General features: G+C 38.1%; 1 protein-coding gene across 3 annotated transcripts in view; it reads right to left on the reverse strand.

Moving 5' to 3' along the window:
• NBEAL1 (neurobeachin like 1) overlaps positions 1-23,091 on the reverse strand; it is an 80,474-nt gene extending 57,383 nt beyond the window's left edge. For all 3 annotated transcript variants that reach the window (XR_003915767.1, XM_029959541.1, XM_029959540.1), the window contains exons 1-2: positions 22,676-23,091; positions 5,073-5,164 (exon numbers count right to left, since the gene is read on the reverse strand). Coding sequence is in view for 2 of the 3 variants with exons in the window: in XM_029959541.1 (XP_029815401.1) it covers positions 5,073-5,164; positions 22,676-22,726 (143 nt within the window). In the remaining variant the exon portion in view is untranslated. The remainder of the gene's footprint in view (positions 1-5,072; positions 5,165-22,675) is intronic.
• Between the last annotated feature and the right edge of the window lie 1,190 nt (positions 23,092-24,281).

The following is a 24,281-nucleotide window of genomic DNA, read 5'->3' on the forward strand; positions in this document are numbered from 1 at the left end:
ATGTAGTGTTCAAGCAAAGTTCCACAGGAAAGGGCACCAAACTGACAGTTCACAAACAGTTTCTAATGAACCACAAGAAAATGTCTGGTGGCAATACACCAGCTTGAGCTTTCTTTACCCCAGCAATGAACTGCATTTAAAAAAGTGTTGAAATTCAGTAACTGGATTCCTAAATGCTCCTCCATGCAATGAGCTGCCTTAATTGCCACGAAGAAATTGCATGATCTTCAGCAGGTAAACAGGTAGCCTGGGAAATCCCTAAGTAAGGAAAAGGATAGCCACAATGGAATGAAACAACATAACACATTTGGGGGAAGATTTTCAACTGTCTACTGAAGACTAAAAGTGTCCAAATAAACGAGGTGTCAATTATTACATAGTTATTGAAGCCCAGTTAGTATTCACCCACAGTGAACCTCACGTTTTTCTTACATAAATTTCAAAAAGTTGTACAAAATTATCTTGCCTATTGTTTTTTTGCTGAACTAAACCATTTTTAGAAATACATCAGTGAGAACCAAAACATGAAGAAAAGAATAGGGAAAAAAACCCATGAATACAACCAAATACACCAACTATCCAGGAACAACCATATGGAAATGCATTTTTGCAACAGGATAGAAACATACAGATCTGTTAGAACATTCTTTGGGATGAAGACTGTTTATCTGCTGTGGCACATGCAAAAAAGGAGTTAGCTTTTGGCAGCAGCTTCTGACACATCTTCTATGAACTCTGCACAGGAAAAGTAAGACAAAAGCAAGAGCCTTACAGCTTACAAAAGCCTTCAACATGGGCAAAGCCAGGGGAAACATAACCATAAAAATTCATCTAGCACAAAAACTCACTAATATGATAGTTGCATACACAGATCTGTGCAAGAAAAAAGGATCAAAAAGTGTGGAGAAATGCAATGACTGACACTATACACTGTGATAGCTATTATTTGAGGCAAATGGGGTACAATACATTGTTCAGCTTCTAACATCAAAAAGGCAGCCTATATAGAAGGGAAAAATGGAGACCTAATTTAGTAAAACATCTAGACAGGTGTAAGTGACAGCAAGCTCTTCTATCCTAGAAAACAAGTGTTACCTGTACCTATACAGAGGACCACATACTGTTCATTTCCTTGCCTCTTCACAGAGTTGTGCAATATGCTTTTCAGATCTGAGATTCAGAATCTCAAGGGAGTCAGAAAGTTGTTGCACAAATTTTATAGTGCCTATAGGCTCTAAACTGATAGAGACACTAACCACAAAACTGAGAGCAACTGCTTTTTTCCAACACAAATACGAAGAATGAAATTTTAATTTCCCTGATAGCAACTTTACCCCTCAAGATGCCAGGAGATCCACACTCTCTGGAACTACAGCCATGGTTCCTCGTAATCTGATAACTCAGTTTTTGTATTTCAGATTTTGATTATGTCCTCTCAGTATTAGGAAGGCCATAGTTTTTGACAGCTGAAATCAAATATCCCAAACTTATTTCCCTAAAATGGCCAACAAGTCTTTTTCAGTAAGATCATAAAATGCTTTACAAGATAGCAAACAGCATACCCTTCATGCCTCATATCCCAAAGAATGTTTTCTCTGCAGTAGCTGCCTGTCTGTGCTATTGCACAACCCATGAGAATTTAGTGCCTCATGTGAGATCAGCATAAGAAATCCTAATTGAGATTACTCAAACTGAATACTATAGAGTATGTAAAATAAATAGTAGTAATCCAACTTTTTTTTCACCCCAGAGCAAATTACTACTATACCTCCAGGAAAATCTAAAAGTTACATTTGTTGACATGTAGTACCAATTCTCTCCAACAAGACTGGCTGTTTAAACTAAGTATTCCAAAAAAAAAGAAAGAAAAAACAGAAATTTCAAAGATCATATTTTAACTGACATTCTTATTTGTCTGCTGGTACCCTGCCTCAAAAAAAGACAAAGAACTTTACACATTTGGGTTCTTTTTATTTACAATTTCCTTCCTTACATTAACAGGGTTATGCAGCAATACAAACTGCTATCTCAGGTGTCTGAAAGGAAGTTAAATTATCCCTAAACTGTATGCACTTATTACACCTCTAACTCACACACTGGGACCACTCCCTCACCAGCAGTAAGCACTTGGGAAAAAAGTGCTGTAGAAAACCAGGCTTTACTTTTAAACGACCGGGAAACCACGTAATCAGCATTCCTATCATGATTCCTGCATCATTTTTATGAAGTCAGTAAGTTAACAAAATATGGTTTCTATGGTACTTTGCATGAGCTTCCTGTAAGCTCCTTTGCTCAAGATCATGTAAACCAAAAGCAGAAAAAGAACATGACAACACTCTGGATGCCTTTGCTATTTCTAAAAGTATTAAACCAAGTGACAATTCCTCTTTTTCAATGAGGAGAAAAAAATCTTCCCACCAGCTGGTAAAGGGTTTATCCTTTACATGATAAATACATATGACATGAATACGTGTTTTTAGGGAAAGAAGAGACAGGTGCACTGGTCTTTTGTGCTCAATGCTCAAGGTTGTCAGCATAGTTATATTCACCTTCTCAGCAAAATCATTAATAACACTATCAAGGAGCCATTTCGTTTAAAAATACAGATAAAAGATACAAGTAGACCTGTAGCTGTATAAGCCTATAAGCTGCATAATTGTATAAGCTCTACTTATACAGTCAAATGATACCACTGGATACACTCATCCACTATATTTAGAGGTTTCCCAATTCTGCACTGCATAGCACCTTTCAGATTTCCAAAGTAGATCTTGGGAAATTATATATTCTAATGTATAGAAGAAATACTCTTATGAGTTAAATCAGCAAGTAACAGTGTCAATTAAGAGTCCTTCTTTCAGGAAAAAAAATCCTAAAACCAAACCTCTAATAGAATCTTTACATTTCTGAAGTGGTATTTTCTTGGATGCTAAAAAACCCTTCATGTTTTAAATTGACACAAAACTTTATGCCTGTCTTCCAAAAGGTTAGTTTTGTCCAGCAATCTGTACAAGCTTTCTTCTCTCCACACAGTTTCTCATTATTTCCTGGCATTAGCCCTTCAGTACACAAAGTCTTGCAGGCATGTAGCTGTAAAACATACCAAGATTTATAGAAGGGAAAAAAAAAGGAAAGGAGAAAAAGTATCGGTTCAGTCACTTTCTCATTTTAGCTGACATCATATATTTTTTCAAGACCAAAAGACAGAATTAGTTGTCTAATAAGCAATCAAGTTAAAAAAAAAATAAAAATAAATGAGTCCACAAGGTCTGATGGCCCCACAAGTCATTGGAAATCAGCATTTGGTGGTTCCACACTGACCTACTTTTCTTTTTTATGGGCCCAGTATTATCAGTTTTACAATGTGAATGCCTGCAATACAAACTGACAAACCTCAGAAAGATGCCATTTTCCACATGCCTAATTATATCACAAATGTAAATAAGGGCAGAAACTGTAATTATTTGTTCATTCTAATATCTGCTCTCAGTGTATTATTTTTAATCCAGCCATAAAAGCACAGGAATGATTTGCCTTCACCACTATGTTGTTTTGATGCTTTTCCATTACATCTGTTCCACAAATGAGTCTAAATCCACATGGTTCTATTCTTTCAGACTAAATCACTAATCCTGTCATCAACCTCAGAAAAATACATTATTTTTACACTCACTAAGTCATCATTTGTCACAATGAAGGTGCTACTATTGTTCTCAACAACTAAGCTTCATGTTTGTTATGCTGCTGAAAAAACCCAACCCAAGACCCATGAGCACATAAACTAAAAACCACTTAAACTACAAATAAACTGAAAAGCACCTATAGTCGAAGTACCAAGACATTCTTCTCTTCCCCCTTCATATTTTAATATTAAAAAGCATAAAGATAACCTGTGTTAAAGGATAAACTCTTTTCCTCAACTAAACACTGTAAGATGCATTTTTGACACTGCAAAGAAAAACATATCTTTTGAAAGAGCACACAATTAATTTGAAGGTCTTGCTTATTGGTAATTGCATTACATATTTTGTATTCATATAGGCATGATGAGGAAAATTTTAATACAAAGGGCTGAGAAGCCCAAGTTTTATCCACCAAGATCCAGTTGCAGCATTCTTAATTTCCTTGTAACAGTAGAAGCTATCACTTACACTTCAAACAGGATCTGATCCAAAGCCCATTAAAGAATTTCCATTGATTTCAACAGGGCTTGGACTGCAGCCATCATACAGGGAGCACCATTCTTTGCTTTCAAACATCAGTAGTGGTATCAGCTATAATACTGACACCAGTGCTCATGAATTCTGATTCCCATAACCTTTGTTTTTTCTTAAAACCCCTAGTTCATCCAAGCATCTCAAAAGCAAGAGAAAACATCCAGTGCTTAAATTTCTATTCCTCATTTGCAAAGTTAGACATGAAAACACAATCATGATAACACAACATACAAATTTAAAATATTAAATATAAAACTCTGAAATTAGACTTCAATAGCATCTCATGATTATATGTGAGAAATTTTGGTCAGCAACATGAGTGAAGTCAGCAATACTCTTACCCTAAACTGAAGTCTTCATGGATGCAAAGAAATCACTTTAAAGTCTATACCTGGTGCATATTTTAAAAGGTTTCCAGCTAAGATAAGCAAATCTTTAATTAAGCATTTAATCTCATCGTTAATCTTAAAGCAAACCCTGAAATAAAATTACAAAACTCTTTACTTACATCTTGATTCTCTTCAGTCACTGATGATGCAGATAACAAGCACTAATACTATTTCATATGCAACATTTAATGAATGTTTACTCAAAAAAATGATCCAGGAATAATGATTATACTTCTACAAACAAGAGCACGGCATACTCATGCCAGCTCCCAAGATAATGTAAATACCAGTATTTGCCTAGTTTCATCATTCCTAACCCAACTTGACCTTCAGATGAATGGTAGTGCCACCTGACAACTAAAAATCTTTCTTTTCTTTAAAGGTAGTATTGCCCTTGAACAAGACTGGGCTCTCAGCCAGGTCTGTTTCAGATATCAAGGACAGATGAACATGTAATTCTACATACCTAGTTGGCAGCTTCTCAAAGTCCACATCCAGAAACTGTTCATAGCTAGAAACAAAACTATCCAACCAGAGCTTCAGGTAGTCTGGATCTTTCTGTAAGGAAGAAGAGAACATTAGGCAATATTGCACTCAAGGTCATCCATCAACAACTCAGTAGTACTACCTAGAATGAAGAGCTTGTATTTAACAGATTTCAACTGGGAGAAAGGAAGGAATACACATTTTGAAGAACTAAAATAAAAAATGACCACCTGTATCCTTTGAAATTTTCAGCCACGTGGTGCTGATCTGACATTCTTGCTCCATTAAATAGTTTATGTGTCTCCTCTTCCTGGTACCAGGGTCAACCAAAGCATTTTAGCTTCTCCCCTCACCAACAATCTTCACTTGCTCTCCAAAGTAATCCATACCAGCTTTACAAACTCACTACTATGTGTTCTAGTCTTGATACCATAGATATTAGTAGACAACGCTCCTTATGGCTCATAAAATTAAATAAGAACTTGAACAGCAATCTTAATCAAGAAATAAATTGTTTTTTGCTTCATTCATAGGTCAATATGGCAGCTAGCAGCAGATTAGAGACAGATGGTGTTCGAAAAGACAATGCAGAAACGGTGACTTGTATACCAGATATCTACAAAACAGATCATTTAAATTTAAATTCCTTTCTAGTTGTTCCTAGTAGAGCACACAGACTCTGGGACCAGCAGTCCCTGGCACAGTTTCCAGCCCTGAGGAGGGAGGACAGATAGACCACAACAAACCATACAGGAAAATTCTGTCAATATGCATTTGAGGTTGACTCCCTTTAAAAGTCAAGCTGCTTAATTTTCAAAAATAAGCTGCCAGACCATAGCTAACATATTCCTCCACAAGGACTGTACATGCATGCAGGCCCACATTCTATATCACAAATCATTTTCAAAAAAGCTTTAAAGTATTTTCCAAAAGTATTGAAGATTATTAATTATTTGTAAATCTACTCCATAATTAATAAAATTTTGCAAAAGTTGAAAACCTTTTTATTCATCCTTCTCTTTTCCCTTTTCTGTATCATCTCCATTTTGCTTATTACCTTTATATTACCACAGATGTTCCCAAATAACAGATTATTTCCCTGCAGAGTTAAGACCAAAGAGTGAATAACTCTCAGACACACAATATTTTGGGGCAATGTCAATGCAAAAGAAAGACTCAGCAAGAAAGAGTGACACAGAGTCCTGTCTCCAAAATAACTGAAAGAACCCTCTAGTGGAATTAAAACAAAACAAATAATAATAAAAAAAATAAAAAAAAACCCTAAAGCAAAACAGAAAACAAAACAAACAACCTCAGAATAAAATAAACATGCAAATCCAGAATCTGAAAGCTTTTCTCAGAGCACCTTTCCACAGCAAGTACAGGAGTTATAAAGCATGGGAACCCCCTTCCCACTCTAGACTTTACCCTTCTCTGTGCCCCAAAAGACCACCATAACTCAAACAAGAAGTGGCAGAAACACCCAGACACAATTTACTTCAGAATAGTTATTAATGTCTATGAAATATGTTCAGATATTGTGACAACAGGTGCCAAATAAAACCCTCAGTTAGATACAGCTCTTGTTTGATTATTTGCTTCCACTGCCTTTACTGCATTTTCTTGTTCATTTTTCCTAATTGTCTTATTTCCCCTTCTTCACTTAATACCTAACCTCTCCTTCCTTCATAATCTTTTTTCTCCTCATCTCTGCTTTTATTCACATTTCAATGATTTAAGTAATCACTCTCTTTCTTTTTCTGCTAAAAATCTCTCAAAAAGGCCTTATGTCCTGGAAGTGTAATGTAGCCTTGTTCTCATGTTTAAAATGCACTGAACCACCAAATGGTTAAGCTATCTTAAACACACCTATTAATTGTCCTCAATGTGAAATTGCAAAACACAGAATGAAGGAAGCTGCTGAGGTAAAGAATAACTTCAAGGTTTCCAAGACACTGCATTAAGATACAGAGGATGTCAGATTATCACAAGCAGGTGACCACAGAATACATATTTCTGAGGTTCAGAGATCAAACACATTGAAAATCAACCCAAAAGTTAGGCAAGAAGTAAAACTTTCCTAAAAGAATGATTTAAAAGTAGTAGAAGATGCTGTCTTCAGATTTTATAGCTTTTTAAAAATGTTCACATACTTAAAGCTTTAACTTTCTTGTATTTCACAGCAAGAAAGCTGTGAAATACAAGCCACAAGAAAGCTATTTCACAGGACCATAAAGATAAGGAAAACCAGGATACAATTTTAGTAATTACAACATAGCTCAGGCTACAAAGGACAAGGCAATAGCAATCATGGGGAAGTAACAAACAGAAACACTGCCATGTGTTTGTAGCCATGCCTCTAATGATAATGCCCATGCATGTGCAAAAACTATTTATTTGACTTTCTTCCTATGGAATGAGTAGCTTTGTTTTTACTTGGCATGAGCAACTTCTCCTTGAAATACAACATGAAATACTCAATCGATTCTATTCATATTCCCACATTAAAATTGTTTGTTGACACAGCTGAGGCTCATTGCTAATTGCTGACGGTAAACTTGTGTAAGAAAACTTTGTTTTTCTTAGTCAGGTACCATGAAGGAAGATGTGCAAATAACATCATTATCTGACTTAAAATTGCTTTAACAAAAAGTTAAGGATGAGAAAAGGGAAAGGGTAGGGCAAACCACAAAATTAAATTCAAAGCCTGCTTGCTCCTTTTAACTGGTATAACCTAAATCACAGAATATGCCAAGTTGGAAGGGACCCACAAGGGTCATGAGTCCAAATCGGTTTCAAGCTTCCTTATCTATAAACTACAATGCCTTTGCAAGGCTATCAGTGCAGACTAGGAACAGGAGAACATTGGCAGGAAAAACATGCAAGAAAAAGCAATTACACAGATGACAAAAGTAAGCGTCACACGTTATAAAAAGGTCCAAAGTTTTTGCCTATCTGTAGTGGACATATTGCTTAATTCACTTTGCCACTAACAGTCCTCCCAGTTCTGGTAAAGATCAAGAGCTGCTGCACTGTTTGATCATTCCCTGCAGGCACTATTTAAGCCAACTCCCATCTACTTCAATCCCCTGCCAGCCAATTAATTATGCAATATTCCAAGTTATTAAAATAATCAGTTTTGATATCAAAATACCAGGTAACACTACTGGCCTATGCCAGTAGAAAACAGCTTAGGCAATAGTTGGCTCTCTGAGTCAAATCTAGAGATTTCCATCCAAGCAATAGCACTAACTCAACATCACTTGGAGAGAAAATTTTTTAAAAATCACAAAGGCAATAAAATAAACAGTATAACTTAGCAACATAAGAAACACCAAGAAATAAGTGTCCATTATAAGCCAGCTAATAGAAGCATGCCACCTTTCCAGAAACGAAGAAAAATGAAGACTTATGATTGAGGAGTACATCATTCCAGGAAAAAGTGACCCAATATTTAAAAGTTTGGCTACAATTAAGATACGTGATTTCAAAAATGTTAGAAAACAGCTTTCAAACTTTTAATCTGGCCCAAATTTTCCTTTTTCCTTATTAGCAGCAATCAGCCCAGATCCCATACACCAGTCACCTGTTGAAAGCTGCAAGAAAGCTAAATTTTACTAAAGCAGATTTAAGAAAGAAAACTGAAAATGGCAAATGTTATCCTTGGCAAAGTACACAAAAGTGTCCAATCCTAAACCACTGCTAAATACATACAACCTTTCCTAAGACCTGCTTATGTGTGTCAAATGCATCTTATATTTTCCCAAACCAGAAGTATGGTGGCTTAGGAGAAAAACAGTCATTTTACAGTGGTTTAAAATTCTAATTTTGTAATAAAACCAGACAGTAATAGCGTGTATCAGCTGTTGTCTTGCACCATGTTTCTATGTACAATGCAATTATCCTATCCAGCATCTTTAGGTTGAACTGAATTATTTTTGAGGTCAGCTGCTGCCATTTAATCTGGAGTTTAAATTCAGTGGATTTTAGACTGTGTTCCTGTTAAGTTCTGTTTCCACCCACCTTTTCAACTATCCTCTATTTTCTCGTGACAGAAGTGGTAAACCACACGAACAGCAGAACACAAACTGACCTAACTCTAGCATGAATACCATTGTGTTCTTCAATGCCAGAACAACTTTCCAAGCCAGTACATGTTGCAATACGACAAATATCTGTGTTATCACGTGGCAGAAGACTGCACCCCATGGGTATGGCAATCCTTCAGATCTGTGCTGCTACTGAGGGCAACAAATGACTGAACTGCAACCCCAGCTCCAATGGATTCACTGCAAACGGTTAGCTACTCCATTATACCTCAGTCCTCTTAAGGAAGTAGTGTATCTTAGCCACACCAGAGTAAACACTCAGAATCCTTACTACCAGTAGAAGCAGCAAAACCTGTGGAGTATATTTCTTATTCCCCACTTCGATAATTACTCTTTTGTTATCATTCTGCAGACAGGTAGCTGGAGGCTGTATGTCAGACAATAGCTCTACATTGTTTTCTGTGGTGCTGGTTGAAGATGCACCACACTTCGAAAGCACAACTTACAAAGCAATGTATGTTTTGATAATACACCACAAGGCTGAACTGTAATAAACCCATTTGAGACTGGTATTTGTTCCCAGCCCCACCACACACACTCTGTAGACATGCCCTATGAGATCAGCAAGAAATCAAGAAGGAAATTTTTGATTTGTACAACAGCAGTAAAAGCAGAAAGAAGCTGTGTGTGGTAATAAAATACCTTTCACCCATCACAACTTTCCAACTACTAAAAGAAGATGTTGATCTCTGAAAGCTTGAAGCTTTCTAAGTCAAAAGCCTAAGCTTTTCATTTATTTACCTGAAACTTACCTAGCTTTTGTGCAAGACAAATTTCTGTAACTTATCTGAATAATAATTCATACATAGAAACTGCATGCCTTGAAACTTCTGGAAGATAATTTCTCCATGGTTTGAAATCCAAGAAGACAAAACTCAAGTTAGCCACTTCACAGTAATAAATGGAAACAACTAGAGTTTCAACAAGGCTATGTTAAGGGTGTCATTGTGAGAGAAGTGCAAATCTAAGAATAAAAAAAAAAAAAAAAATCACAAAAAACCAAAATAAAGTTCTTTAGTTGATTGCCACAGGTTTGTAGAGCCTAAGCTTGGACTTCTGAGCTCAACATATTATATAATAAAGGCCTGTGACAGCCATTCAAACCTGCAGTAATAAAAAAAAGTATTTTATGCCCATTAAATCAAATGTAGCTCAGAACACACAAAAGTGAAAATACTTCCTTGTTCCTTCCCTTCCTTAAATACCTCTGGTTTTCTTTAAAAAGAAAAACAAATATAAAAAAAAAAAACCCAACCCAGCAAAATGACACATCACCCTTCAGGCCTCCTTTTTTTTTTTTAAGATATTCTCAGCACAGTAATAATTGTTACAGTTCTCGACACTTTAAAAAGAAAGACTGCCAGGCCTGAGCAGCGTAGTGTTTCTAACAGGTACAGAAAATAACCTCAAAACACACTCAAAACCATAACACACTAAACCTGCCTCCCACAAAACATCCAGAAGAGTGTTGTTCCCTTTTTTTTTTTTGTGTTTCTCGACAGAGTGCAATGCTAGAAAGAACAAAACACTTGCCAGGTAAACATAGTGTACAGGTCTACAGTATGCACAGCAATACTGGGACTAAACAGTGCCAAACAATTAGCAAGTTTCCCATGGAGTCCAAGATTTTAACACTTGCAATATAGATGTATAAACTCTAGCAAGGCATTCCTTAGACTTGGCAAACTAGCAAACAAGCTCTCAATGCTAACACAAACTTCAGCATTTAACAACGCTGAAACAAAGCCAGTAGCAGAGATGGATCTACTCTGGAGCCCTTCTGACAGACAGGACATTTTCCAAGGCAATGAAGTGAAAAGAAACTATAACCAAAATCTACACTAATTTGGGACAGGTTCTTGTCTTTGATATACTAGATTATCTAGATTATATATATATAGAGAGAGAGATATACACTAGATTATCTAGAAACTACAATAGCTTTCTCTAGTCTTTATGAAGACTCATTAAATGAACAGCAAAAATCCAATCCTATTTTGTTGTCAGTAATCATTTTGCCTATCAAGAAGGTCACGAGAAATGTTTGCTCCAATATAACATTTTTTAAACTCATTAACAAGCTAAGTAGTATTGAAGTCTTAAGAGTTTACTCTAAATTAAATGAGAATATTTAACAGAAAACTGAAAGTCTTCAGCCCTCTGCCTACGGAATATTGGCACATTTATTCAAGGTTTCAAATCAACACTATTTATATAAAGTGTTGCTTTTAGATTTAGCAGTAACTTTCATTTCTACTAAGGCTTCAGGCAAAGAGACACAACTGGAAGGGCAAAACTCAGTCCAATTTTATAGCTGTGTTCAGGAAGTGTTAGTTGCTAAAAACAAAAGCTGGATCCACCCGAGGCTATTTGCAGTGTCACATTCCATGCTCTAAAGGCAAAAATTCCCTGCAGGGCAGTTCAGGGTCCTACCGTCAAACAAACCCGACTTGTTTGACAAGACAGTTGTTTGAAGTCGTTAAATTTAACATGCAGGCATCAAACAGCCAGCCCGGTCTGACTCCTGTGTGGAGCAGTCAATCAACCTTCAAAGTGGATTTCAGCTTAGAAGCACAACCATAAAATCTCACTGGCACTGGTATTATCGTAACTAATCCCCCATCCCCAAGCATTTTATTTAAAATAAGAACAATCCCTTGGTGTCAAGGCTGAACTAGACCTACAAAATGTAATGTTAGAAAATTAAACATGAAACACTGCCTTTGGATCAATTGGTGAGTTTACCACTCTTAAAATTAACTGAAGTAGTCTGCATAATGCAGAATTGCAGAACATATCTCAACACTGTTTAAAATAAACTATCCTTTGGGGACTTAGGTGGTTTGTTTTAAGGGAGCTTTTTCTCTTCATGTTTTCAGAGATGAAAGGCTACACTTCTAGCATGAGAACTCCTAACAGCCTTTACTCTGAAATATGTTAAAGTGCTTATACTTTTTTGAACCTTTCATATCTGTAAAATGCCAAAATAAAACATGAAAAGCTTGGTTACAGCAGCAACATTACAGTTAGAACTAGTAAAAGACTTCAAGGTAAACCATTTTAAACTGGCTAAATTGCCTTGATAAATTCAATCAATCAGTTCTAATTACCAAGGGAATCACTTTTGGGCACAACTTTTCATTTTAATCAAAACATTGATTTTTGAACCAGCTGATCCAAAGGAAGCAAAGCTCCTGGCAAGTAATTATAAACCTCCTTTTTCAAAATTCACATAAGCATTCTGTTCCATTTCCATAATTAAAAGAAAAAAGGGATGGGGTGGTTTTATAAATGGAAATTGCAGCGAATCATGATAGAAACAATTATTTGGGGACAAGTTAAAAAAATCTGTTTAGCATAGAGATTTATACCAAAATAAAACCTATGGCTGCCAATCATGATAATATTTAGTTCACAAACATTAAGTAAAATTCATTTCTTCTCTTTTCAAAACAAACAAAAAATATTTATAATCTTCCACTATTGCCTTAAGTTAAAGAGAGTCATCTGAGCACTGTTACTCATTTTCCTTTTTACATCAGATCTCCAACAAAACTGGAAAAACAAAATGAAAGAATTTTCTTATTAAAATGGAAGTAAAGCTTCTATTTTTCTTTCTCTTGTCTTTTTGTTGTTATTGTTGTTTTTGTTACAGTTTTTGAACAACAACACAATTACAGCCTTGTAGCTTGGAACTGGCATGTGACTGATGCCATCCATGGGATGAATCTAGTTAAGCTGAACTCAGACTTCAATGTCTTTACATTGCACTGGACAGAAAGTACCACTAGGCAAGTTCCATGCACAAGCTGGCATACGCTATTTCAGCCTTTGGAGTCCACTACACAGGGTACTTATCAGGAATTTACCATACTATGACATATTACATTCAATTAACATTGACTTTTCCCAAAGTTGACATGGTGAACCAACTGGAAGCTGTATTTTAAGCCTAAGGAAACAAAAAGCATCCTAAATAACTCAAAGGCAACTAAAATAACATGATGCTCTGTAAACACTGATCTTGGTGCTTTTCTTCAGGTATTTATTCCGCCAAACTCTTTTATGGAGTTTTCCAAAAGCTCTATATGCCTTTGCTAACCTGTTGTCTATCTCTCCATCAATCTTACCACCCAAGGAGATGATGCTACCAAATCAGTCCAGCACTGAAGGTATACACTGAAGGTATATAATTTAAACTCCCCAAATCTACTTTTCAGAAGTACGCTTAAGAAAACCCTCAAAACCTATGGCATAGCAGAACATTCATTACTTGTGCAACTGCTGTTTGCCATCCACTGCATTTCTGCTGCTTTGGTTTTTAAACAATTAGCACAAGCAAATAATGAGATCAGATTCCTGCAAATAACACCCTTGTTCTCTATATCCTGCTTTATGCCCAAGAGCTTTACCCATCCACTGCTGTGAATGCTGCATGGTCCTGTGGAAAAAAAATTTTAAGTAGTCACATCTGAACCATTGGACTCCTTGCCATTTTTGAGACTTCTTTTTGTAATTTGGGTTATTAGACACAGTAAATACTAAAGAAGTATCCTTCTCATCATTTTCTTTCCCAAATTTCAAGTTTGCCCTTTAAAACATATGAACACTACAGATCTAACAAAAATTGTTACTTAATATAAAAAAACAGGAACATCAAAGAAAACCTTTTTCCTCCTTGCTTTTCAGTACATGATAAACCATTTAGCCTACAGTTCCCACGAGGCTCCAGTCATTTATCAGGAAAACTGTTCATTCCAGCTAATCCTAAATTCAGTCAACGCACAGGTAAACAAATACCAGGTTTTATATAATTGAGTGCATTAGCCAAACGTTTGACAGACTTGGGAGGGCAACTCACGAGCAGCCTGCAATTACCACAACCACCTTCTACAAAACTTGTGAGGATTACATCACTGGAAACTCTGGGCTAATGCCCAATATATACTGTTGGTGAACATTTCTATCACTTCCACAGAAACCAAGCATTTTCTCATTTTGCATGATGCTTTATGAATCAGTTTCAGTAACTTTGAAAACTCTGTTCAGTTCCTAAATTCTATTTCCACATTGTAAGTGAAATTTGGCATTAAACCAGCTGAAGGTATATTTTCCTAAAATTATTATTAATGTTAAAAGAATAACCTTGCTATCTTATTCAAGAAGTCAAACTCAAACTACTTCATTTTCACTTGGCTTTTTATAGACTTCTCTGGCATTTGCCAAATTCTACTTTCCAGTGTGAGTGCTACTTTTTCAACCTCAGCCTTCACTTACTTAACAGTTTTTAAACATCTTATGGGATACACCTGTAAGTTCTTAGATTCTGGTGAATGGTAACTGGCAATAAAAAGACTACAATTCTCCCAACATTAATAATTAAAAGCAAACTAATTCACTGTTTTCATTCGGACTTTAGAAATCCATCCTCAAAAATTTGTCTTCATCCCTATCTGCTCCTCCCTGTCCCCCACCCCTTTCAGTCTAAAAGCTGGAATTACTAGGACTGGTTATTTAAATAAAAGTGTATTTTCTATGTTAAATTGCTATCTTTATATAATTAAAGGTTTGCCATTTGATTTGATTTTATGTTCTCTTTGTGTTATGCAAGAGTAGTATTTAACCATTTTTTTTTGAGGTTTTGTTTGTGCCTCCCTCAGATATCCTTCAAATAAAGCATTCAAAAGCCTTTAAAGCCTTTGGAATTTAGCATCTTAAATATCCTCTCTGTTTTAAGATATGCTCTGCATTTACATATTAGTATAATTAGCCATTCCTAAAGTTAAATTTAATTCCTAGTTTTACATAGCCATAGTTAGCAGTGTTACTCAATGGTCAAACAACTATTTAATGTCACTTATTTCCACTGCTTACTATAGGCAAATGCAATCCTCAATCATAAGTTAGACAAACAGATTATCCTAAATGCTTTGAACATCAGAGAATGCATCAACATACAAATATTTCACCAGCACAGAAATCTCACAGCTAATGCTTAGATTTGCAGGTGCCTGGAGAAACTTTATTGAGATGTCAAACTTAACACAGTGTTTATGAGGAGAATAATCAAGTATAGCTTTCATTTCTCAGTGTTTCCTGTTGCATCACCCATTGTCCTTCACAGCAGCCTCCCCACTTAGTAGAAGATAAAGTAGAAAAGCTAGGCCTGAACAAATTGCTTTTAAGGAAAAAAAGATGCTTATCTGGACTGCTGAGATGTGCATGTTTTGGTTTTTTTCCCTACTTACATATATATCCTTCAGCAAGAAAAGTTCAGTAATTAGGGAAGATCTTCTCTCTTCTATAGCAGCTGTTTAACCTTTCTGAAGCCTGTAAATATTTTAACAGTATCTATTGACAGCATTTGGATTCAGGCATTAAGCTACAATGCTGTTCCATGGGCAGCTGGCAAGCCTTTCTGCCATTTCCATAATCAGCACAAACATGCTGCATCTTTGAGTCAATTCTGCAATATTCTTTTATCAGGACACATGCCATCCCCAGATCTGCCAAACTATTCAAGGTCAAAGTGCCATAACTCAGATACCACACAACAGCGCAGAGTTTGTTAAATTCACTCTTATATTAGAACATCAACACACAGACCCAGAAGGCTGTGTTTCTAGCTTTGTGATAAATCATTCCATTTAAGAGACACTTGATTCTTTTGTGTCAGTAAAAGCTTGATCTGAAATACATTTGTTGGCACATTCAGAAATGGATGTTTCTCACCAATTCCATAAAGCACTAATCCACAAACCCATAGACATGAGGGAATTCTAACCTCATGCTGGACACCAGTAAAGCCCTAAATCTGACAAGAAAAGCATGGAGGAACCACAGACTCTTCTTCACACAGAAGCAGCAGCTACTTCTAGATATGTATTGCCAAATATATTACAGAATTATAAACAAAAATAATTTCTTCATAGCTTGTAAAATGTTATGGCTTTCTTATTTCTATGTCTGCTTAGGTTTATCTGCTGCCTCATTTCAACCTGAAGTCTGCATCCTCTGTGTCAGAGTACCTCTTTTGTGTCTGAACAATTACCAGCACAAGGTCACCCAGGTCCATAATTAAGGAAGGAAACAGCTACTCAAGAGACTAATGTCTCATATATTCATGTCAATTATTTATATGAAAAGTTCTATATTTGTAAATGTCAGAATTATATTAGTTCTTGGACTAGGAGACATCTCTTTAAACAGCAGACAGTAAATTCAGAATTGAAGACCGACTGTTCTTGTTTATCTATATCCACCCTTAGTTCAGCCTCGCATAAATAAAGACGGAACACTGATAATTTCACCAAGACAGGGCCACAAGTGACTTGTGACATGATCTTCTACAAGTAACACTCCCTAAGAATGCAGAGATTTATTTAAAACTGATCTACAGAAAAGGTATCTTACACAGCAACTGTTTAATAAAACTTCACTCACCAGTTTTAGCAGAGGCATGAATTTCCATGACAGTGACTTACAAAAAACTTTTACTGACCATTTGGTTTGCTCAAGCATTCATCCAGCTGTAAACTGAATACTTCTTTATATACTATAACAAAGGCAATACATAGCAATGGGATAGGCAACAATGCCAAATCAGCAATTGCACAAGGAAGACAAGGGCAAGCCAAGTCCAGATGAGATCATATTGGGATGCAAAGGTCAGTGTTTCACACAGTGCTTACAGTTTAACTCCAAAGATTATAGTCTTGTTGAATTACATGCATCTCACCACAACTAAGCATAATGTTGCTAAACCCACATTTCTTGGAGAAACAACTGCAAGACCACTTGGGTGAACAAATCCAGTTCAATTATACTACATCATGCAGCCCTACAATAGTCATATCTAAAGTCACATCTGATCTGATAATAAACTTTTTTACTTTATTTACAAATACTCTCCAATTTTATACAGGGACAGAGTTTAAAAATCTCTTATAACACCTTTAACATAAACTGATGAACCACCCCTTGTAATTTCATGATAGTCTTCCCAAAGTTATACATTTGCTGTCACTTGTTGAACATGACATTAAATGCCCCAAATTCTTCATGTAGCTAAGTGAGGGATTCAGTTGAACTGCAAAATATTTTCTGGCAGGCAATACCTTGTAAAACAGTAATGAAGGGACACTAACGATAGAGTGGAATGCTTTTTGTCAGTAACAGCCTGCTAGTTGGTCAACTTAGCAAGACCATAACACCACAGAGAATACTAGTCCCTTCTTGCTCCCAGTCAACCTTTTTTACTAGCAAGATTGCCCTCTTTTTATGTTAGTTTTGGCCCAGCACAAGGTGGCTGATGCTAATGGAAGCCCGCCAAAGGAACACATAAATTTATAAATCAAGGTCAAATTTATCTCAGTTCTATGTACTATGTTAGGATTAAGACACAGTAACAGGAAAACAATTTAAATTATTCTCCTTCAAAGACTCTTCACTTAGGGCACAGAGTAAACATTAATTTAAATGACCTGCCTACTTCTCAAAAAGAAAATGAAAGTTTAACTCATACCAATTAAATGTTTATATGTTAAAGATTCAGCTTCTAAGTATTTACATTACAATGGTCTTCCAAAGGTAGAGACGGCCCTGTGATGACAGCAAAGCACTGCTGGCACCCCACAGTGGGCAGCAATTCACTCACCACAGTGGCCTGCACCTAAGAGAAATCATGGTTTCGCCCAAGACCACTTAATTTCTCATTCAAGTCTCCTTCTTATTCCTATACAGCAGCCTATAAGGATCCCAGATGGGGAAAAATATAACTCAAAGTAACAGGACTTCAACCACTTCAGGACATTTTTAGGCTAATGCATATAGTCATTTATTGTTTGGTTTTTTTCTATCCAGCTTTTGATCTAATACTGAAAAAATGTTCTCCTATAGAAAACTACCACATTTATTTCTGTGCTACAATATTAAATTAGAAGATATTTATAACATATAGATATCCTCACTATGCCAGAGAGAAAACTATAACATTTATCTCTATACAATAAATTCTGTAAAAACAAATAACAGATACAGCACAAAGTAAGAAAGCACATTTAAGATGACAGCTTATGCACAAGTCAGCTGCTCTTTACACAGCCAGGGATGTGACTGTCTCAGCTCTCTGCACTAGTAAAGAGCAGAACATTACGATTACATTTATGACTGCTAACACAGAGTCCTGACTGTACCAGTGACACTAAGGTTGAATGTTCCTTCTTTGAAATGAGAAGTACAGGCTACAAGCTGGCTGGAGAATAGACTCAGAGGTTTCCTTTCAAACCATTATATCATCACACAAAAAGACAGTGTTTAAATGAAATCAGGGCTATACTGAACACGAGAGTGTAAGAGAAAGCTCACAACCATTGCAATACAATGAAAACTGAAGATCTGATGTGCATATGGCAGCTAAATGCCTGCATTTATGCTTTTGAAACCCCTTCTGAAGGCAATTGGATTTTTTCTTTGATAGATGAAAAAAATCTCAATATGAAAGGGTATCTGGCTACTTTCTGAATAAAATGAAAAACACTAGAAATCCTGATATGTTTTATGTTTAAGAGTCTAAAATACCTACCAGGTATTTTGTTTTGGTTTTTTTAACACATAGTTAAAATCTTACAGATAAGACAGAGGTTGGATCTCTTTAATTTGAATCTGCAGTAATAGTTACTTCAGAGGATTGTAAAACAAATATATTTTCTATGCTGATATATAATTAATATCTATTAAAAGGTTAATCAACCAATATTACAATAGCAATATTACAATAGTAATATTATTACAGCCATAATGATCTAAGGCAAAACTGGTGGATTACCTCAGTCACATCAACATGAAAAAGTCAGAGACATGTGTGAAAGCAAGTCCTTTCCTGAGACTGCTTCAATTAACCTAATAGAGTTCTTCTCCTGCTGTACACTTACACTAGTAAAGCATTTTCAGATACCTGCTCTACATGCACCTAAATAAGAAGTGTTCCATGCTCTCCTGTAGGTTATTGAAGGCTTTGAACTGACAATCGACTGGAGAAAATTTTTCTTAAGTGACTTCTATAGAAATGACCTGTGCTATCTATTCTATACAATTTTGTTAAAACACATACATTTCAACACTTGGCTGAGAGGACAGCAATTTACACCCATTTCAATATTTAAGTGAATAACAGCATTGTACATTAAGAGATCACTGAACAGAAAAAAACCCCCAACAACCACTAAAACCATTTGAAACTGAAAATTACCAAAAAAAAACCACACCAGGAAGTTGCAAAGTTTTCTCTTTGCATAAAGTTTAACATCAACATTAAAATAAATCAAACTGAAACAAACAAAAAAAAAACAACCAAAAAAACCCCTAAACCAACAAAAGACTCAAGGCAAGAAGAGCTCAGACTGTGAACAATACAATGTGATGATATAACCCCAGTGACTTAATTCTAAACTTAACTAAATTTAATGAATTTTTAAACTGCTTCCATGAAATATCAGAAGCATCATAAATCAAGTGTGGCTACTACTTCCATCTTACACAGTAGACTGTAGTCTGTAGCTTTTAGGGGAACAAAAGCAGGAAAAAATCCAAAACCAAATCCCAGCCTTAGATTAGAAACTGCCAGATGAAAAACAATTGAATACCAACTAAAAACAATCTCTTGCAGCCACTCAAACATTATCTCGAAAAGAAAGAAAAAACAGAGAAATTAAACCACCTCGTACATGGTGTCTTCCAAAGATGCTTCTGCAGAGACCTTTGTTACATGCTGCTGTCTGCTCAAATATCCAATTGCTCAACTGCACAGGAGGCAATGAAAATAGAGAAATGCCTTCCTGACGTTACTTTGCACAAAAGTAAGTGTTGCAACTGGCATCTAATGCTGCCAGAGATGCCAAGTGATCACAAAGAACAAGAGTCATGACCCAGGATAGATGGCAAGATGGTAACACAGCATTATCCAGCACTTTAAAGCTGTTAAAAGCCTTGTGCTCTACGACAGGGTGCTATATTTAACAGACTATCATGAGGCACCCGATTATCAGAAGACAAATAGGACTATTTATTAGCAACAATTTGAAGAATCACAAAGGAGGAGCTTGGATTTCACTGTTTCTTTAGTTAACAAGGCTGCAAAAGCTAAAGCCACATAGGTGAGATTTGTGGCACAATAAATTCCCACTTTACTCAATTGTAACTCTCCAGCAGTTTCTCTAGTTTGAAGAAATGGCCTAGCTTTCTTTCCCAGGATGCCACTGACAACAAAATCATGACAGTGCAACATATGAGACATGGTATTACACTTCACTGGGCCACCCCAGGTATAAAGAGATTTTTCCCTAAACCACTACATCCTGTCACTGGTAGTTATTTATTGCTGCATCTTCCCACTGTGCAAGATGCTCTGAGGAGAACAAAGCATAACATACACGTTACCAAAACATGACTAAACAAACTCATTTACATTAAGGCTTCACATCATTTTGCATTCCAAGACCTAGCTTCTTCAGCTGCTCTTAACTTCACCAAGCTTAATGCAATACTCTTATGTTGCATGCCTGCCTCAAGCAGAATAAGGTATCATTTTAACCTGAAACAGTTGAGAGAGAGAGAGAGAGAGAGAGAGAGAGAGAGAACCCAGTTTTGTGCCTAGTGCTTTTTGAAAAAGTGAAGACTCCTTTTTCAGAAACACTCCAGTTGCCTTCATATTTTGAAGACAAGCTATTTTATTTTTAAAATATGTTTTGCTATTTAGGAATAAGTCCTTATCAACATACGAATCCACCTAATTATGCCCACATTGTGTGGGTTTGGAAGAAAAAAAGGCCAAAAAAAGTCACTGATAGCTAATAAGGAGACTGCATATATGAAAAGATGATTTTTTTTTTAATAGACCATCTTCCATCACCTGAGATCAGACTAGACTGGACGAATCATTCCCATAAAGAAACTGAACATCCTCTAAGTAATCTAAACCACACATTTTAACTAGCAGACTTGCTGCTAGCATGCAAACAACATGGAGATGGAAAACATACAATGAATGAAAGGCTCCAGCCAAGGGGGAGAAGGTTCAAGACAGACAAAAGAACTGTATAAAGAATAAGGGAGGAAAGAGCCAAAGGACAGCTGAGCAAAGAAATTCAGAGCTTGGCTCATCTCAGCAGCCTTAGTATCTCCCAAAGCTGAGGAAAGCCTGGATTCCTGGGAGTCTGTTCCAAGTGTCTGTATTCCTCTCACACAGATGAACTCACTGGCAAAACATCCATCTCCTCCAGTGCTACTCCAATTCTTAATGCCAGTATCATTATTACATCGGTTTAAAACGCAAAGGTCTACACAAATATGTTCCAGTCCAACAGATCACCCACACAAGGAGCAATAAGAACTGATACCATGCTGTTCTGTTTGCACTAGTTTTATTTTTAACTACATATGGAGCATTAAGGTTGCAAACTCATACAAGAATTAGGAAAAGCTACAATTAAGACTGCTTTGTGCACTTGTGTGAACATGGTCTGTACTTAACATCTCACATTTTACGCTCTTGAGATGGGCATTCTCTAGAAATGAACTTGGAAGAACAAGAGAAGGATTGTTATACCCTTAATCTCCTACTGGCTTGGAGACTTAAAGAAACTGAGATACAAATGAGACTGCAAAAAGGCAAAACAAAACCAGGAAATAAGGCCACCAAAAGCTTCTCTTGCCACTGACACTGAGCTTCTATATGACAGTAGACCAGCCCTTTCCTCTACCTTTACAGCTATTTTTTGTACGTTTCTTATTTTACAGTTATCTATGTAGATAATCTGCAATCCAATTTGTGTATATACTCAGCGTACTCGGTGGCAATTAGGACATGTGCTTTAAATACATGAATTGCTTTACACTATAAAATGCAAATGGCGACAGGACAGGACTGCATTTTAATAACATTCCTGCCAGGTGAAGGAAATCCATTACTAATGGAATACTTAGATGTTATGGCAATAACTGGCAAAGGCAGACTCTGGAGCAACTTAATAAATCTGCTCTTAGGGAAGGCTTTTGCTAATAAAGTTTAAATGAAACTGGAACTGATCAGAATACAGAAAGCATAAAGCTAAATACTAGAAAACAGTGAATTAAATGAATACGGTACATCTTAATGAGCTACAAAGAATTATGTGAATGTATGCATTCACGTAGTTAAAATATACTACTACAATAAATGCTTAAACTGAGCCATGAACACTGTGCAATTCATACCTCAGACCAAAAAAAGGCCAACCCGAACAGCAAATCACAAGATGAGGTTGTAAATAGCCTGTGAAGTGCAGTTAAATCCTTACAGCAGCTAGCCAAGTCTATGCAACTTCTAAGAAAAAAAATGTGCTAAAAAGATGTTACAGATACATTTTTAAGTACTCGACTTCCAAACAAAAGAGGATGAAAACACACAAACAACCCTCCCACTCCCCCCAATATTTACCTTACTGCAGTAAAGCATCCAAAGCTCATACAGCCTCTCTCGGGATGCCATTCCTTCCCTTCCTCTTTCCGTCGATACCAGCTACTTTAGTTCAAGATCCTACCATGCTCAGTTCCCAGGTGCTCTTTCCGCAGTTTTGCTTTATTATTACAGTTATATCATAACCTGAGAAGAAGTCAAGGGTGAAAACAACAGGGTCTCAGTCTCTCCTTTTCGAGTAGATAACGAAGCACAACACAGGCAACTGCAGATAAATGTCAAGCATGTCCGTTCTTCGCCAGCGCCACTTCGGTTTTAATCTCTGAAAGTGAAAACATACCCTTCAGGCCTTCGGTGAAGGGAGGAAAAAACAAATCCGCACTCAAAGCCCGCAGACAGCGGCGGGAATGGGGCGGCGGCAGGTCACAGCGCTTTCCTCTCCGGCACTATCACCCCAGGACAGAGAGCTCCGGCTTTCGCTGTTCCTGGCGCTTTCTCGTCTTTGCGGAGAGGCAGCGGGGGGGAACCGCAGGGCTGCCGAGCGGGGCGCGGGCAGAGGCAGCGGGTACGGCCGCTCCCGGCCCCCGGCCCGGCAGTGACAGCCGCCGCCGCGCCCTTCTGCCGCCGCCGCCCCCGGGCTCCGCGGCCGCCCCGCCACCCCGGCGGGCCGCAGAGCAGCGGCTGCCCCGGCACAGCCGCCGGCCGCGGCCCTTCCCGGCCCCCGCGCAGCCTTGTCGCCCGCTTCCCGGCCGGGACCGACCGCCCCGCGCCGCCACCTACCGCGCCCCGGCCTCCGCAGCTACCCCCGCGGTACCGCGGCCTCTCCCGCAGCCTCCCCGGCCGCGGCGGTGGCGGCCGGGCAGGAGGGGCCGAGCCTCGCCACATCGCCCGCCCCGCCCCGCCCGCCGCGCTCCCGAACACGCCCCGGGCCGCCGCCGAGGGGCGGGGAGGCCGCGAGCGCCATCTTGGCTGCGGGCGGGGCAGCGCCCGGCGGGGCGGGGAGCGGAGTCCCGCGGCCCAGACCGGGTTCGGCGCGGCCCGCGGCGCTCGCTCGGGGGGCGGGCGGTCCCTGCCCGGCGGGGCGCCCCTCTGCCACACCGCGAGTGTGCCCGTAAAAGAATCGGCATTCGCAGTCCCTGCGGGACAGAGCACCTCAGGAAAGGCTCCGTACTGCTTTGCTTCACGAGGGGGGACTTCATTAATGGGTATAAATATCTTCAGGGGCGGGGCCAAGAGGACGGAGCCAGGCTCTGCTCGGTGGTGCCAAGCGCAGGAGGCAATAGGCACAAACTGATGCACAGGAAGTTCCAGCCGAGGAAGAACTTCTTTACTGTGCGGGTGACCGAGCACTGGAACAGATTGCCCAGAGGCGCTGTGGGGTCTCCCTCGCTGGAGATAATCAAGAATCGCCTGAATGCAATCCTGTGCCATGGACAACCCTGCTTGAGCAGGGAAGTGGGACCAGATCGCCCACTGCGATCCCTTCCAACCTGACCCATTCTGTGATTCTGATGAAGGTTACCAGCCCATACAGGTGTTTTACACGTGCTCCAGAGCAGCCCGCCAGCATAGCCTCCAGGGCGTGGATATATCCATGCATCCAATGTGCTACTGCTGTAAAGCAGCC

Source organism: Manacus vitellinus, unplaced genomic scaffold (genome assembly GCF_001715985.3).
Source record: "Manacus vitellinus isolate BGI_N305 unplaced genomic scaffold, ASM171598v3 scaffold_20_pilon, whole genome shotgun sequence".
Taxonomy (NCBI): Eukaryota; Metazoa; Chordata; class Aves; order Passeriformes; family Pipridae; genus Manacus; species Manacus vitellinus.